Source organism: Aythya marila (genome assembly GCF_965140915.1).
Source record: "Aythya marila genome assembly, chromosome: 1".
In the NCBI taxonomy this organism is placed as follows: Eukaryota; Metazoa; Chordata; class Aves; order Anseriformes; family Anatidae; genus Aythya; species Aythya marila.
In genome coordinates, this window is record NC_139042.1 from 171,523,762 (window position 1) to 171,540,625 (window position 16,864).

Here is a 16,864-nt window from a genome sequence, read left to right on the forward strand (position 1 = left end):
AACAAGCAAACAGATTTTTCTACCTGCTGCTTACCTGAAGCATTTCTACCGAGCATCCAGTTAAGAAATCCGTCCCAACGCTCCAAGGCACGCCTTGCCTGTGCCTTCTGCTGAGGCTCTTCCTCTGGGGGATCCCAAAGCACAGCTCCATGGGGCAAGCCAAGCCCAGACAGGGCTTCCCGAGGTCCCACCCTCACTGCCAGCCTCCCCAGCTGCACATTCCTGCACCCCCTCTTGCACCAGCACTGCTCCTCGTGCAACCACACAGAGAGCTGGTTCGAGGAAGGCATTTGGCTTAAAACGAACTTAATTAACCTAAAGGTGCAGTGAAACCACACCCTCCACCTGAGTGATGGCAGCCATGCTCCGAGACAACCCTGGACCTGCCACATTTTGGGTGTGTTGTTGAGATGTTACAGGACGCAATCAGCAGAAGGATGAGCTGCTCCATGACAATACTCCACGTCCTGTCCTGTGAGACATCATTTGTTCTTCTTGGTGTGTGGGGTGAATTTTGGAGACCAGAGAACTGGCAGCACCCTTTACAAAATGCCCCAAAAAAGAAGAGTACCACGTTCTACTGAAACATTTTGTGTATGTACATTTCAACAAAAGTAGAGCTGATATACTAGAAAGAAAATACTATATAGCGAATTACAGATAACCTGTGCTGACCAGCAGTCAGGGTTGGAAGACTTCTTTGTGCGAATGCATAACGAGCCATAAAACCCTACACAGACCGTGTGAAGAACAAAGAGAGAACAGAACAAGTGCTACCCAGGGATGTCTTGGCACGTGTTTGAAAGAAAATGGGATCTCATTCCAGCTCAAAGTTTCAGCAGGGCTTTGCCACCCTATTTCAAATTTTTTTGCTTACCTTTTAAGTACTGGGAACAGTCAGGTCAACATTTGGATTTCCCTAGGAAGGCGGTATCAAGGTTCTTTTAGCAGCATATACTGACAGGATGGGGAAGATTGAGAAAGGATCTCCAGAAATACCCAAACGAGCAGTTATTTCCCAAAGTTATTCCCAAAAGTTATTTCCCAAATCCAGAGAAAGGCACTGCATTTCTATTGACTGCCCCTACCATGTTGTAATGCTTCATGCCCACAAGATAATGAAATGCCAGTGCTCGTACCAACACTACTACTGTAATTATCCTCAAAATAATTAATGTCGCTCTGCTGCCTTTTGTCTCTGCCACAGTTACCACCAAATATTAAACACCTGCAGAAGATGTTTGTTTGTTTCTCTCCTGTATCTTCCACATCTATCTCTCAAGATGAAAACATATTGGTTATTACTTGTATGAGCAAGATGTTAAACCCAGACATACCTCATGGAGCACCTGTCCCAAGTTCCTCCTGTAACGTTTTTACAACTGGATTGTGCACTAAAAGCTGTGTGACATATTACAAGATTTTTCTGCCATTAGCCATAAAAGCCTAGCTAAAACCAAGCTCATTTTAACACAGATCCCTGATTAAATTTTGAGGTGGGGGGGAAAGCAAGGGTGGCATACTAGCATCTTTAAGCATGTGTTTCACCAAGCTGCTTCAGGAGCTATTTCCAGTTATGAATAACAAAGGAGTTTGACATCAACTTCATCTCTTACAGGAAAAATCACCGGGTGTATGATTTTATTATATGTAATATATATTAGAAATACCAGGCTATTTCTATTTTCACAGAACACGTCATTTTATCATCTTAAGAGGCAAACGCCTACTTCACTAAAGGTCTATTATCTTCACAGCTCAAAGCCGCATCTCCATCTTCCAGCAGTAACCGGAACTTCAGAAACGCCTCGGGGAAGAAATCACCAAATCATTAAAATCAAATATGCTTTGAAGAATGCTTGGGGTCTGTTTTAGTGGGTGGGGAAAGATGTTGCTTTTGATTTTTTTTTTTTTAATTAAATCAGCTGTGAGTTTTAAAGTTCAGAGCAGCAGAAACTGCTTTGAAGTTTGGCTGCACATAATATCCACCTTTTAGCACGGCATAAACAATCATGTTCGCCCATCTTGAGATAAGCTTGGTATCATGTGAACACGCAACCGAATCAAAAGCAGCTGTCAACTCAGACAAACCCACCAAGTCTCTCCATAAAACAAAATAACCCGTGACATAATTAATCATATCTAATTATATTGTAATAAAAATATTTCCATAACTAGGCAGACACACGCTATAAACAGAGGGCAACGGGAAAGCTACTAAACTACTAAAGGCATTTTGTAATTTCTGCTCCATTGCAATGACTTGTGACTTACTTAAATCCCTTGCTGCTCCTACCAAGGCACATCTTAACACCTCCCAGTCTTGGGAGAAGCAGTGGAACAACAAACTGGGTATCTGAAATGCCAGAACTCTTCCTGCGATCACCACGTTAAAGGTCTTTGCCAGAACAGTCCCTAAAGCCCGGCAAGGGGAATGACCCATTTCAGAGTAACCCATTAAGGGGAGAAAATTAAGTTTTTCCTAGAATTCAACTCAGCAGGAGCAATGCTGCTGAGCAGAGGCTTTCATGCCCACAGTTGCCATTAGGACACCCAGCCATGGCAGCTGGAGAACAAACCAAAGACTCCTGATGCGAGTGAGCCAGAACAACGGGGTGCTGCCAACAACTTCATTGACTGAAAACCCAGCTCCCGAATTCACCCTGGGCACAGGTGAGCACAAAGTGTTTTGTGACAAAGCACGGGATTAGCCTCCCAAGGAAGCTCATTGTGATTCTGTGATCAAAGAGAAGTCAAACTGATCTGCATTGCACCACCTGCTACGTTTCACAAGAACTTGCTAGATTTTCTGACAGCTGGGCATTTCGATGTGGTCATTGTTTAACAGACAACTTAATTCCCAATCAGAACTTGAGAAAGGTGTATAGCAGGCATTATTTTCTCCGTATGTTATAACAAACCTGCTGTCACAATATCAAGGCAACCAGAAATGCCCCCTGATTTAACAAACGAAAGAGAAAATCCTGATGCAATGTGCTCTTCGAGCGTCCACGCCACTTTGTATTTGACATCCATTGACTTCAGAAGTGTCAGTGGTTTGCCTCTGTGCCTAAATGTCTGGAGTTTACTTAAGATAACGTGCATGCTGTGATCAGGCTTAAGATGGGGGAAACTGCCTATACCATGTGCTGCCTAATTAACGCCAAGCATAATCCAGAATTTAAGGTCTCACCATGCTAAGTACATCAGCTCTCTGCTTCATTTAACAGAAAATCAAGAATTCAGAACCAGGGTGACAAAAAAACTGAGATCCCACAGCCAAATCCACCTCGGGAAGTCCCCCTGCACACAGGCTTGAGCTAGTAATGAGGGCATTCTCCAGATTTGTCTATTTTTTGCTAATACACTCTTTTCTCAAGAAAAAAAAAATGCAACTACAGCACGGAATTTAAAATCTTGTAGAAAATATTTTCTTTAGTCCACTTTAATTAAAACACGGTGGTTTTAGATAAGTTGTATTTTATTTTGCCAATAGTATTCTCTTTGAAAAGCTGTAACATACCTCCTACACAAATCAGGGACCAGCCAACGCTCAGGAGAGTGGATGACATGGTCAGCTGAACACTAATACCGTTTTTCAAATTCTATGAAAACAAACTTGTTCCCATGAAGGCCTAATCAGACCCAAAGCAATATTTTACAGCTGAGATGGGGAATGTTGAGAGAAGGTATTTAGATTTGTCAGCAATGCTGGTACAAACCACTGCAGTGCAAGTAAGTCTCACACTAAAGGGAAAAGGGAAAGTAAGTTGTACCCAAAAAAATAAAACAGGTTTTCACATGGCCAGGACCTTGAAGAAGGAAAAAAATAAACATCAGAGCATTATGCAGAGGAATAATTCTTTTTATACTGTCAGTCATGAAGCCCTAAGAAAGAAATTTAGGGATGGCAATTCTTTCTTTATGCAATCCATTCAACTTCAGAGTCAATGGGGACAGAAAAACGCAGTTGTGATATCTCCTCACACTGCCATATGTACATAAGTTAAATCTCTTACCACTTTGCTGAATCAAATGATAGCTAAAGCAATACAATGGTATTCTAAAAACCACTTTCCCATGGAAATAACTAAATTGTATTAGGAAACATAAAAAGGTGCTCCAGTCTTTGAACTCTGCAATGGTCCAGCTCCATGGGAATACCTTTTCTAGCTACTGTGATCCCATCCTCTCCTATCCTGAGATCCACTTATCAGGATTTCTAACAGCAGTTAAACAGTTTTCATTACATAAAGAGTTGATTAAGACTCCTGTCATTAGTCATCACTCCACACTGCATATTCTTCGAATGGAAAAAAGGTGTGCTCTGAAGTTAAGAAATGGAGGGCCCCTGAATTCCAAGTTAAATATTTGGAATATATTTTAACCTGGCCTGCTAACTCATGCAAGTGCTACAAACTGTCCTTTCCATTATATTTCACGTCCAAATCCACTCACAAAGCCTTGTATTTTTAAACACAGAAAACAAGGTTTGAGTTACAAGGGTACAGTTTATGTAGGAAAAAGCAATGCAGTGCTAAGTTAGACTCCGCGCAAGCTGGGAGCATCATGACAAGAGGAAGATTTCGTTAATGACAGATTAAGTTCTCATTTCTAAGTTCTCTTCTGTGGATTACATGGCAGTCTGACCACTGCTCACACCAGGCTGCCTGCACAAACGATGCCTCCATGGCTGTGCATTTGGTGTTCTTCCCGTGCCAGCCTTTGCATGCATGATGCAGCAATCTCTCCAAGCAGGAACTTTTGATTAAATTGTCCATTTGTCCTGCTTTTCTTTCAGCAGCAGGTAAGCATTTCTATTTATCATCCTGCAACAAACAGAGCGAGTCTTTCAGGCAGAAGTCTCCTTCCTCCCCGACTCCTTAACCATCAAATATGAATGCAACGCCTATCTCCAGCCTTCAGCTGCTAGGGCAAAACTGCCAGGTCCATGCATGGAGTGCTAAGGATTTCAGCAGTTTTGGGGAGCACCACCCATTTTGACACGTTGTCCCTGTGCTCTATCACAAAAGAAAAATCCTTTACTTCAAGAAGTGTAAAAAGAGACAAACCTGTCTATGCCTATGTTACAGAATCTTTGCACATATCAGTAATAACCTATTAAAAATCATAATATAATAGTTCAAACTACATCTTTCACAAAGTTAGCTGACTTACGCCAATCTCAACAGCCCTGGGCTTTGAACTTTCTCATTTATGGCACCGGACAAACAACGCAGGTCAGTTCTCCCATCACACAACACTCAACCACCACGTCTTTAGTCTTTCAAGCAGTGCCAAAGAACATGGCAGTTTCTGAATATATAAGCACTGGGTCACGCTGAAATCCCCAGTGCAGTTGCTCCAGTTCACACAGCTTTCCCAGATGCTCCTCAGATGAACCGACCGCAAAGATACTTTGCAATTAAGTGATTAGCTCAGAACAAAAAGACTTCACAATCTCAGCTGCTGCATCTATAAGCGAACCCACTAAATCAAGCCCCCGGTGGACCAAACAGCAAGGTCAGCACGTTTTGCTCTTGGTGAGCAGAATTCTTCAGCAGAGAGGAAGCCAGGAAAAAAAATAACAATAATAAAAAATAAAACTTCTAAACTAAACTCTTCCAAGCTGGCAGGCTAGTGTGACCCTACACACATCTATAGGAAGTGACTGAGAGGAAGGTCTCTACAATAAAGGTTATGATCCGTCAGTAAAGGTGTTAAGCTACTTTTGCAGCATTAACAAATGCCATCTGGCCCAAACTTGTCTTCAAAAGGGACAAGCCAAATCGTGACACCCTCTGCTTCAGTGGAAATAAGATTAAGCACTTGCTTAGTTATTAAGCAACGTATCATCCTCAGCCAGAGCAGAATTTGATCTTCAGTTTTTGTCGTTACTAATCTGGCTTTAAAGAGATTGGGTACTGCAAATAGAAACCAGGGGGGCTGCGTTATGGGGAAACATACAGCACGGTCAGACCGTACGGCCAAGCACTTGAACACACCTAGGATGGAGCACAAGAAAAGCAACCCTAACTACGGACAACAGGGATGACTATAAAAGATCACAGACAATAAACGTACTTTGTAATTTGCCCCCGAACAGAGAGCCCATGATTTTCTACTCTATTATTGTATATAATTTCTGAAAGAAATGCACTTGCAAACACCATTTTCCACAATTACGTAGTGTGAAGTCATCAGCATGTATTTGCCAGGTGAAGAGCGAGACGAAGCAGTGAATAACACCATGGTCAGCACTCCCAGGCAGGCAGCGCTGCCACCCAAGGCTCCCTCTGAGAGGCAGAGGAACCACTGCTGCTTTTACCACGATTTTCAGCACAGCACACATTCCTCTGTGCAAGGGAACACAAATTCCTCCCCAGCACACACACGGATGAATAACTAGAAAATGATCTTAATTGCTACATGAATCACATGTGGCTACTTTACACAGCCAAACGTATGGCCACATAGGAAGTACTCTCCTCAAAACCGTCTGCAGTATTTCGTCAACCTTGCAGAAGAGTACACCAAAAAAAAAAAAAAAAAACAAAATGAAAGGAGCAATTACTCATCCCGAGTCAATTCATACCTGCCTACAGAAGCGTGCGTGCTTTATTACAGGCACCCAAGCAAATACAAAGCCATGACAATGGCGTAGTTAGGCAAGTGCTGGGCTGAGACTGGACTGGATGAAAGCACGCTGGGCTAGCTTTAGTCACACCAGGGCGTTCCCCTCAAGTCCGTGGGATATGCTGGTTTTATGACCTTTCCTGAAAGTTGGGCTCAAAAGGTACAGAACCGTCTCTGTGTAGAAATATAAAATATATATATATTGTGTGTGTATATATATATATCATATTCATTATAAATATTACATATTTTATAATGAATATTTTAAATAATAGATGCTGTTTGTATGTAAATACACCTATATGTATTTTAAAGCACCATTATGTCTACCTGGGAGGAAAAGCAGAGCACGCATTGCACAGTCCTGGCCTGACGGGCACATCCTGCTGAAGTCAGCGGAGACTCAGCCGCCTGTCAGTAAGGGGAGAGTTTAGCTGCGGAGATTTGTCACTCTGATTTATCTCTTCCTGACACTTACGTTGCTTGGCTTGGTTCACAAGTATATTGTCACTGGCAAATGCTGCATTACAGATCCATTGCTTCATCTGAAATCCTCTGTTAATCGGTTTACTCAGAGCTGTTAATCCAACACTGGTGCCACTGCCATTTCACACAAGGGACAATGTGCACCATCCAGTTTTACTTCATTTGTTCTTCATATTTCTGCTCTTGCCATGGCTAAATATTAGCCATTAAGAACCTCTTTGGTTTTTCTGCTGTTTTTCTTATACACAGGTCTACAACTGAAATAAAAGCTTACAGAAACGAGGTAGCAAATCTTCCCTTTCCTTCCTTAAATAACTGCTGGTTGTTTTGGTTTTAATCTACTTACTGTATTCAGATGATCCTGTGCTCAGTTGCTCTGCAGAGCATTTCCCTGAATTCACCAGACTCCCCAACTTAAACAAAATTCCTCGCATCTTGCACATCCATTCAGATGTCTAAACAAGCTGAAGTCTAAATATTCCGGACCAGGAGGTACACAGGTCCCGACGCTTCCTGATGTCAGTAGAAGTTCAAAGCTCCAGCAGATCTGCTCTTAAATAAAGCCTCAGTTTTAACCCACATTCAATTACATTTCTGAAACCTGGATCTCCAAGCAGCCACACACAGCTGCTGCCCTCCCAAACTCAGGTGAATCACAGGCTTTTATTCCCCAAGGACAACGACAAAAAAATATAATCTTGTTTTTATCTGGTGATATTCAAATGAATGTCAGCAACTAAGCTGGCAGCACCTTCCTGGTGCTCTAAAACCTTATGTTGGCAGAGAAGAAACTGCTTGAGGCGTGCCTAATACAGTGTTAATACAACAGACTGAAGAAAAAAGTGAAAAGGGTCACCTAGCCTGGATAATACCTGCCAGTGCTGCTGTAGAGGGGACGCTGAAATTGCTCAACTCGTGAGATGTCTCAGTGACTTTACCTCCTCCGGGGACAGTACAGCACGTTAAGCCATCTCTCCTGAACTTGTGTCTTAATTTGTGTGTTAGTAGTTCGCAGGAGCAAAACAAGGGCTGCGGGTTTGCTCTGGCAGTGACGCAGCCTTAAAGCAGGCACGATCTCTACCCGGCTCATTGCTCCGAGCCTCAACTTTCAAGTATTTTAGCTGCGACAATGTTTATCCCATAATATTCACCGACTGCCAAATGGATTAAAAAAAAAAAATAGAAAGAATGAAACACATTACTGGGTATTTTTAGCTTTATTTTTTAAATAAGCTTCGTGACTACGCGTCAAACACAACCCCAACCTTTTTGGCTCCGAACAAAGCCTATAATTAGAAAGCTCGTTTGTTCTGGTCGTCAGGAGAGACATTTTCCCTGGGGAATGCCACGGAAAGGAAACCCAGAAAGAGTTGTAACGGCCAAACAAGATGAAACTTATTAATAATGGACATTGGTAACACAAAACTATGCTAACTGCACTTGAGTGGCTACAAACAGCATTTACCCGATTTCTTCCAAAATGGCATGCTTTTCCCTCTATTCTTCTAAATGAAATGCCTCAAGCCATTGTGCAACTTCACACTGGACAGACCTAAAAAAAGGGTTTCTGGACCCAGAAGTTGGCCTGTTTTTTCACACGGACACCAGCTCACCCAGAGCAAAACGCAAACCTCCTCATCTGACAGCGGAGTCGCCTTGCTGGGCTCGCAGGGACAGGACTTTCACCCACTGCCTCTTGCTCTCCCTTTACATTCCCTCTGCTCGTTTCTATCCAGCTTCCGTCTCCAGCTTTTTTATTAATTTCCTGTCCCACCCTCATCACCACACCTGCAAATCCCACTGAAACGCAGGCAACTCTGGCAAGGCAGGGGGCAGCGCATTAAAATGTGCGGCACCAGATGTGGGTGCAGGGGAAGGGCCCGAGAAGAAGGTATATAAACTGTAAAAACCCAGAGCAGAAAGGGGAAGAGAGAGGAGAAATTGGGCTTCAAAAGGGGAAGGACCAGCAGTGAACACAAGGCAAGCAGCATGGTCTGAGGAGCAGGAGGGAAGTGTGCATTTCTGGAAACCACCATGAGAAGCAGTGACATTTTTCTTGCAAACATCTCTAGAGTCCTGCGTGAAGTGGTGAAAAACACGACCCTCACAGCACTGCCTGCTCCTGAAGCAGCGTTTCTCCAAGCACCACCGTGTCCTCTCTCACAGGCCCCTCATGAGTAAGGGCACAGAGCTCTCACCTGGGGTGTCCCCGGGTGTTTCAGTGACCTGGATGGAAGACAGGAGCTCAGCACGGCTGGGACCGACCCAGAAGCCCAGGGCAGCGCCTGAAAAGCCCCCAAGCTGCGTAAGAAAGGAGGAGAAGTATCTCCAGGACTTACATCAACACTACTCAAAGTGGGAGAGCATGGGGAACTGGCATGTGGAAGGGAAGTGCCGAAGAGGCGGGCAGGAAGACGCGCTTCCCTGCAGCACCCGGCAGGGCTTGCAGGGGCAGGCAGGGCTGTTTTCACTTTTCCTGAAAGGATGGGGGTGGGCGGGAGGAGGGAGAGGGGTCAGCTTTCAAAAGTTTGCAAAACATCTTTTGGTATTTTCTCTAGAGGGAATGGACCATTTCCAAAGGCCTGATCGTACAGCAGCACGGGTCTGATCTTGCTGCAGCCCATGCGCACGGCTAGCTTCACCGCACACGAACAGTGCCTAGCAGGTCAAAAACATTTGCAGTTCCTCCTTTCTCATTTAGTAAATGAGTCACTGCAAACATGAAACAGGGCCATGCAGAGCTAATCCAGCCCCAATGCTTGCATTTACAACAGCCACAGAAAGCACAACAAACCTTAAATAAAACTGAACAGCCAGGGATGCCACAAAGCAACCCGCACTTTAGGCACTTTGCCCTCAGATTAAAGCACTGCTTGCTTAATTTTCCTTTCACGAGATCTTGCACCGACCTCATCATTTGTGTTAGAAAATTAGCATTGAGTCTCTTGCCTGATGAACCCCTGATTGCATTTACTTCTTTCCTCCCCCACGTTTTACTGTAGAAAAAAGGGCAAGGATGGAGTAGGTACAAGTCACCTATTGCCATGGTTACACTTTCAAAGGAGATTTTTACTGGGAAGGGGAAAAAGTCACTTGTATTTGAGGTGATACAGGCATGGTAATTCAAGTTCGAGATCTATCTGTTTCAAGTCTGTGTCTTTAACTGCGTGAAGCTACAAACATTGGATTGCTAACCCTAATTTGTCCCGGAAACAAAGAAAAAAAAAAGATTTGAGGAGGTGTGTGAGTCCACTGGACCCACTGAACTGCCAATAAAACAGAGTTCAGCAAGAGAGGACAGCAAACAGCACACCTCAGCCCCAAAACACCACGCTGCCTGTCATACACCACAATGATTTTCATGCTTCCCTCTTTTTAGAAGTGGTGGAGAGAGAGGAAGAGACAAATCTTTCAACACCCTGCAGACGATTAGGCTTCTTTGGCAAGGCCCAAAGGCACTATTACAAGATATTTACATTAGAATTGGTATCAATCCACTCATCCTGTCTCAGCTGTAGAAACTGCAATATGTAAGTAAGACCAGCCCGCCCCATTAAACAGGAGCCGAGATTTCATAGAGCTACTTCTCTTCTTTTCTTTGGAAATCTTTACAGAACAAGTCCAAAAGCTACCAGCATGTTTTTTTCCACAGACACAGCCACAAGATATAAGTTGTAACCACTTTTTTCCCCTTTTAGAAAAGGGGAAAGAGGGATTTAAGACAGAGAAGGATAAAGTAATTGCCACCACTTTGTCTTCTGCAGGAAAAAAGAAAAAGAAGAAAAAAAAACAGCCTGCAAAACTTGGTATCTGTATGGTTGAGAAAGACACAGAAACAATAACTAATAGCTCCCCTCTTTCCTCTTTGCTCAAGGGGACATAGTATGCATTTTTTGACTAAACCTCAAATACAAACCAAGAGTAACATCCTCATGCATACAAAGAGCCTTATTATGATTGTTATTGCTGGAAGGGGAAACTCACTCTTACTGGCCACATGACTGTTGAAATCTACATTCAGCATTGTTTGGGGGATTTTTTCTTTCTTCTGTAACTCGGCAGCACAGCGCAGCCGGCAATAACTTTACAACTCGAAACATTTAGCTGAGCGTTTCTGACGCTGCGGAGTCAGCAATATGGATGAATTTGTTCCAGGCTACCCAATATGTACTTAAGCACATACCCCGCAGCATCTTACCACACTATTCTTTTGGGAAACATTACTAGAGCAGAATATCAAGTTTTAGTTTTTTCCATCCCCCTTGACTGGGAACTTGAACATCACACACAGGGATTTACATGTTACCTAACTCGTGTTTAGTAAGACAACTCACGTCACAGCTTTACAAAGCAAAGACACGAGTATATTTTAGGATCTGAACCAAGACCTGGGCCCCATCACATTCCATAGTAGAACAACCACACAAAATACGGCAGCAGCTAGCTATCTGTTCACACAGTACTGAGACACCACGGTCTTCCTCAGCAAGCAGAAGAAACTTTACTGTAGTCTTTTAATAATTAGTGGGGACTTAGAAGAAGGATGGAGAAAGACTTTTTACAAGGGTTTGTAGCAATAGGACAAGGGCTAATGGTTTTAAAATAAAAGAGGGGAGATTTAGATTCTACGTTACGAGGAAATTCTTTACTCAGAGAGTGGTGGATGCCCCATCCCTGGAGGTGTTCAAGGCCAGGCTGGATGGGGCTTTGGGCAGCCTGGTCTGGTGGGAGGTGTCCCTGCCCATGGCAGGGGGTTGGAGCTGGGTGGGCTTTAAGGCCCCTTCCAACCCAAACCATTCTGTGATTCTCTATATGGACCAGATGGGGGCCAACCATGGCCAACCAGATCAGAAGACGGAAGTCAAGGATGCTTGGCAGGACTTGCCAGCTTCCAGTCACCGGGATTCACAGGAAGCTGAAAACCAAAATGGATGAGAAAGCGACGGCCTTGAGGAAAGGTGCAGCAAGAAGCGTCCTGGGGAGGCAGCACCGACCTGGTGAGACGCTGGCCCCGGGTCTGTTTGCACAAGGCGCCCGGCTCAGGTGTAGGCACAGGGTGCGCCCAGGCTCTCTGCCAAACTCTGCAAAGGGAAGCAAAGCTCAAGAAAGCTCCGTGCACTTCCTTGAATGGGAGCAGGAGTTTCCTGGGGGGTGGCCGGAGGGCTGAAGTTTTAAGCAAATCACAGACGGGGAAAAAGTCAGAGAACCTCGGAGAAACAAAAACTAAGGTCGGCTTTCTGCAGCACAACATAACCTAGAGGAAGGGCTGGGGGCAATAATGAGTCTGGAAGCTTAGACAAGTTTATAACGTAGTCTCCATGGTTGTAGACCAATGCAGTGAGGAAAACAAACACGGAGTTTGTACAGGGAAGTAAACGCCGATCAGACAGAGGTCACAGCAGGGGAAGGAGCCAGCACAGGGAGCACAGGCTTGGTAGCCTACAGCTTCTGAACACCAAACCCATCTCCAGAATGGGATCCTGTGCTTGGGGAAGGGAAAAGCCAGAGGGCCCGGGCTGTTTCAGCTACAGAGGCACCAGGTTCACCCCGGCTGCTTTCGCTCCCGCTCCCTGACAGGAGCCCGACCCATTTTGTGCTCCTGAAGCCAGTCCTGCTCCTGCCCAGCACACCAGCACTGCTCACCCCGCCTGCAGCCCTACAGCTCGTCCCCTACCGCCCCAACACCGACCACGGAAAAGCTTGGGAATTGTTTTTTTTGTTGTTGTTGTTCAGCTTTTAATCACTTCTTCACCCCAAACACCCCTCGCAGCCCATCTGCGGAGCCCGGACGCTTAAACCAAGTCTCTGTAAGGCGGCGGGGGCCCTTCCCCGCCAGCAGGAGAGGCTGCCAGCCTCCAGAAAGCGCCGCGGACACGAAGGGGAGGGCAGCAAAGGGCAGCCCCAGGGCGCGGGCAGGGGCCGTGGGGCGCCACGTGGAGCCCGGCACTTACTTGCGGGGCGGCGCGGGTCTTGCCCGGCGGCCTCCTGAAGAAGGAGGTGCGGGCGGTGAAGAAGAACTCCTCGGACTCCTCCTCCTCCAGGCTGCTGTAGCCGCTGCTCATGCTGCTGCTCCAGGTCATCGGCGGCTGCCGCCGGTGCTGCTGGTGCTGCTGGGGCCCGGCGGCGGAGAGCCCAGTGCCGGCCGCCGCATGGGGCCCCGCCGCTGCCGCTCTTCTCCCAGCGCCGCCGGGCCCGGGGAGCAGCAGCAGCAGGAGGAGGAGGAGGAGGAGGAGGAGGAGCCGCTGTGGAGGCCTCTCCCTCCCTTCCTGCAGCACAAGTTTCCGCGGGGCAGCGCCGCTCCAAGCCCCAGCAGCCGCCGACGCCTCCTCCCGGCCGGCCCTGCGGGACGGGGGGGATCCGCCCGGCCCCGGGGGCATCCCCCGCGGGTCGGTGCTCGGGGCTGGAGGGAGGCGAGAGCCCAGGGGCGGGCTGGAGGTGGCTGAAGTCCCGCCACCGTCACAGAATCACAGAATTATCTTGGTTGGAAGAGACCTCAAGATCACCGAGTCCAACCTCTGACCTAACACTAACAGTCCCCACCAAACCTTACCCCTAAGCTCTACATCTAAACATCTTTTAAAGACTTCCAGGGATGGTGACTCCACCACTTCCCTGGGCAGCCCGTTCCGATGCCTCACAACCCTCTCAGTAAAGAAGTTCTTCCTAATATCCAACATAAAACACCCCTGGCACAACTTTAGCCCATTCCCCCTCGTCCTGTCACCATGTACATGGGAGAACAGACCAACCCCCACCTTGCTATAGCGTCCTTTAAGGTACCTATAAAGACTGATAAGGTCGCCCAAGCGCTTCTCGGCCCCCTCAGTGTGTTGATCGCAGTGTAATAAACGCAGCTAATAAATAATTGTAACAATTGCCGAATAATTGCCTATCTTGCTTTATTCCCCCGGTGAAATTTGAGTTCAGACTTTGCAAGCAGTGCCTGAGCAGCAGTAACCCGGCGGGGATGGGCGCGCAGACCTCGGGCAGGAGGAATGCATGGCCCCGGGACGCGATGAGCAGCGATGCCTGTGAGGACTCGGCAGAGATGAGATAAGCGCAGGGATGGCAGGAATATCCAGAACCGTGGCTGGAAAATGTGTTTTAAAAATACAGGAGTTCTGGGACGGCGCAGGGCATAAATCAAGCTCGGTTACTGGCGGGGGAAGTGGCAGACAATGCCCGAAGGCCACGTCGCTCCGTAATTACCTGTTTCAGGGCTTCTCATATCTTCCATTAATTTATCTAGCGCTGGTCGCTGTCAGAGACAGGATACTGGCTTTAAGGTACAGCTTCCTAAGCCCACACAGCTGCCCAAAAAAGCAGGCTTGCCTTTCCTGCAGGCCTTCAGCCCTGCAGTCCCAGCGCCTGCCCCGTGCTGGTGATCCCATAGGGGAACAGACGTGAGTCACGAACATGGCCTGGAGTGGGGTCTGCAGCCGAGGCAGGGCTGGCTGCACCTCTTGGCAGCAGCACGGCCTTGGGTTAGTTTAAATGGGTGTGAAAGTGTGTTTTTGCCAAGCCCTGGTCTGCTCCAGCGCTTCGGCTCCCGTGGCCTTGGCACTTGGCCATGGATGCGGCTGGGATGCCATCGGCTGACGGCTCCTTTCCCTCTTCCCCTGTCCCCATCATGCTGGCCCTTCTCAAACTCCTCGCCAGCTGCGTGCGGCTGATCCAGTCCCCATGGCCCAGTGGGGTCAGTTAGGTGCTCTTCCCATGCTGTTACGCCGTACACATCGATCAAATCACCTCAGCACCAGCAAAACAACTCAAGCCCAGCGCTAAAAGCAGTTAGTCTGGCTGGGGGTGCTGAATCCTTACTATCTCGTCAACTCGTATTGGTCTTTGTATTGAGTTTGGCATCTGGCATATTAGAACATAGCACAGCTTTTAAAAACAACTAATTAAGTTTAAGAGTGTAGATGTGAATGTGTCAGATCCTGAGCCTGCTTGTTGGCACTGGAAAGCTCCACGGTATTCAAGATAGCTTTGAGTTGAATGCCAAGTTACTTGAATGTAACTGGTATTAAAATGCTTGCTTTAAACAAATGAGCTTTGTGCTATCTGGCTTGCTGAGACCAGACCCATGCCAAAAGGCAGTCCCACTAGGGATCTGCTGGACTTGCCTCTGAACCTGTCCAAAACCCACTGACCCCAGTTTTTGGACCTTTGGGGTGTAAGGCCCCTAACTATGATCATGATCAAGGTGAAGGTTTTAAGTGAGTTGGGTGCACTGCAGGACAAGATTTCTGTTTTCCATCTACAAAGGTGTTTTTAAATGTTATCCACTGGCACACTTGACCGACACCCCAGCAACAAAAGGCATTGTGTGCATAGCCTGTTTGCTTAGCCACCGCCTCAAAACCCATCGTGTGTGGGTGGACTGTCGAGCTTGCAATACGGATTGTTGAGACAATAATCTGCCGCAAGGGAGCTTCAGTCCATCTGTGCAGTATCAGTTGCAAGTCCTGGGCTCCAATTTATATGCTCTCGGGCAGCAGGGCGTGACATTCACCTTGTCTGTGAAGCATTGTTTCTGTTGATGACACTGGAAGATTTACAGTGCAGTTTTCTCCAGCTGCAGTGAAAACTGTGAGGGGGAAATACATATAAGTTCTTTTTTGATATATCTTCGTGTATGAATTCACTCCTCAAATAGAGCTCAGTTTTTAAGCCTACTAATTTTGACAGTGCCCTCTTATTTTTTTTTTTTCAGATGTGACACTGAATCAAAAAATTCATATGACGGTCCAAGCAGAAGTGATGCCTTTCAAATTTGAGTTGCTTGGTGCTTGCAATAATGTATGCAAATCCTATCAAGTATTTTGCAAGACTGCTACTTGAAAATTAATTGGTTTCTAATGTACAGGTATATTTCTTGTAATGAATTTTAAACTAATCCAGGTGATCTCAGTTTGCAGAACTGTCATTTAAGTATAGTGCTTTCTAGTCATAGCTAAAAGACTCAACATACAGAAGCATAAATATGACCCCACAGACTGCATTATTAGGACAGTAATTCAGCTTAATGAAGCTCAGATAAAATCTGCTAATTTATCAGGCCTATGTTTTATTTAGAACAGCACCAACAATCACAGATTGTCCTCCTTAAGCACATCAATATGTTGTCACTTGATATACTACTGTCTGGGCCACTTTAAACACCACCTGCATTATAATCAATGCCATATACCCACTAAAACTTCCAGAAGCTTTAAAATGAGAAATAAGTCCTCCTTAGGCATCTACTTTCAGCTTCCATCTCTCCAAGGTTATTGTCCTTTTACATTGCAGTATGGACTGGGTGGATGTTAAGCATCAAGGCTTTCTAACTGGGAGCTGGAGGGGGGTCTGTCTTCTGCTGGTGGGACTCGAAGGCCAGGTAACACCCTGATGCATGGTTACACTTCCCCCATGGATTTTACTGTTCCCAAACTACTCAGTCCATTTTTAAGGTCTCTCCCTAGATGAGTACTTTTCCACTTTCTCAAAAGGATTTCTTGATCTTACTTAGGTATGATTCTTCCAAGGCTCTTTGTTTGCTTATTAGGTGCTGCACAGAAACCTGTAGACTACAAGCCTTGGATTATTTTCAGCCCCCTCTGACAGGCCTCTTAAATAGTCAACCAAAGAAATAATGCTGCATGTTGTAAACAACGACAGCCAGGTCTCAAGATAAAGTTTGTAAGAAGGTTTTTGAATGCATGCTTGTTCTTAAGGAGAATTAATGAAGCATTAGGTA

At 46.0% G+C, this 16,864-nt stretch overlaps 1 protein-coding gene across 1 annotated transcript in view; it reads right to left on the bottom strand.

Annotated features, from left to right (window-relative positions):
- RASSF3 (Ras association domain family member 3) overlaps positions 1-13,314 on the bottom strand; it is a 48,117-nt gene extending 34,803 nt beyond the window's left edge. The window contains exon 1 of the mRNA XM_082778277.1: positions 13,074-13,314. Within this exon, the coding sequence (XP_082634403.1) occupies positions 13,074-13,202 (129 nt within the window). The 5' untranslated portion in view covers positions 13,203-13,314. The remainder of the gene's footprint in view (positions 1-13,073) is intronic.
- Positions 13,315-16,864: the final 3,550 nt, after the last annotated feature.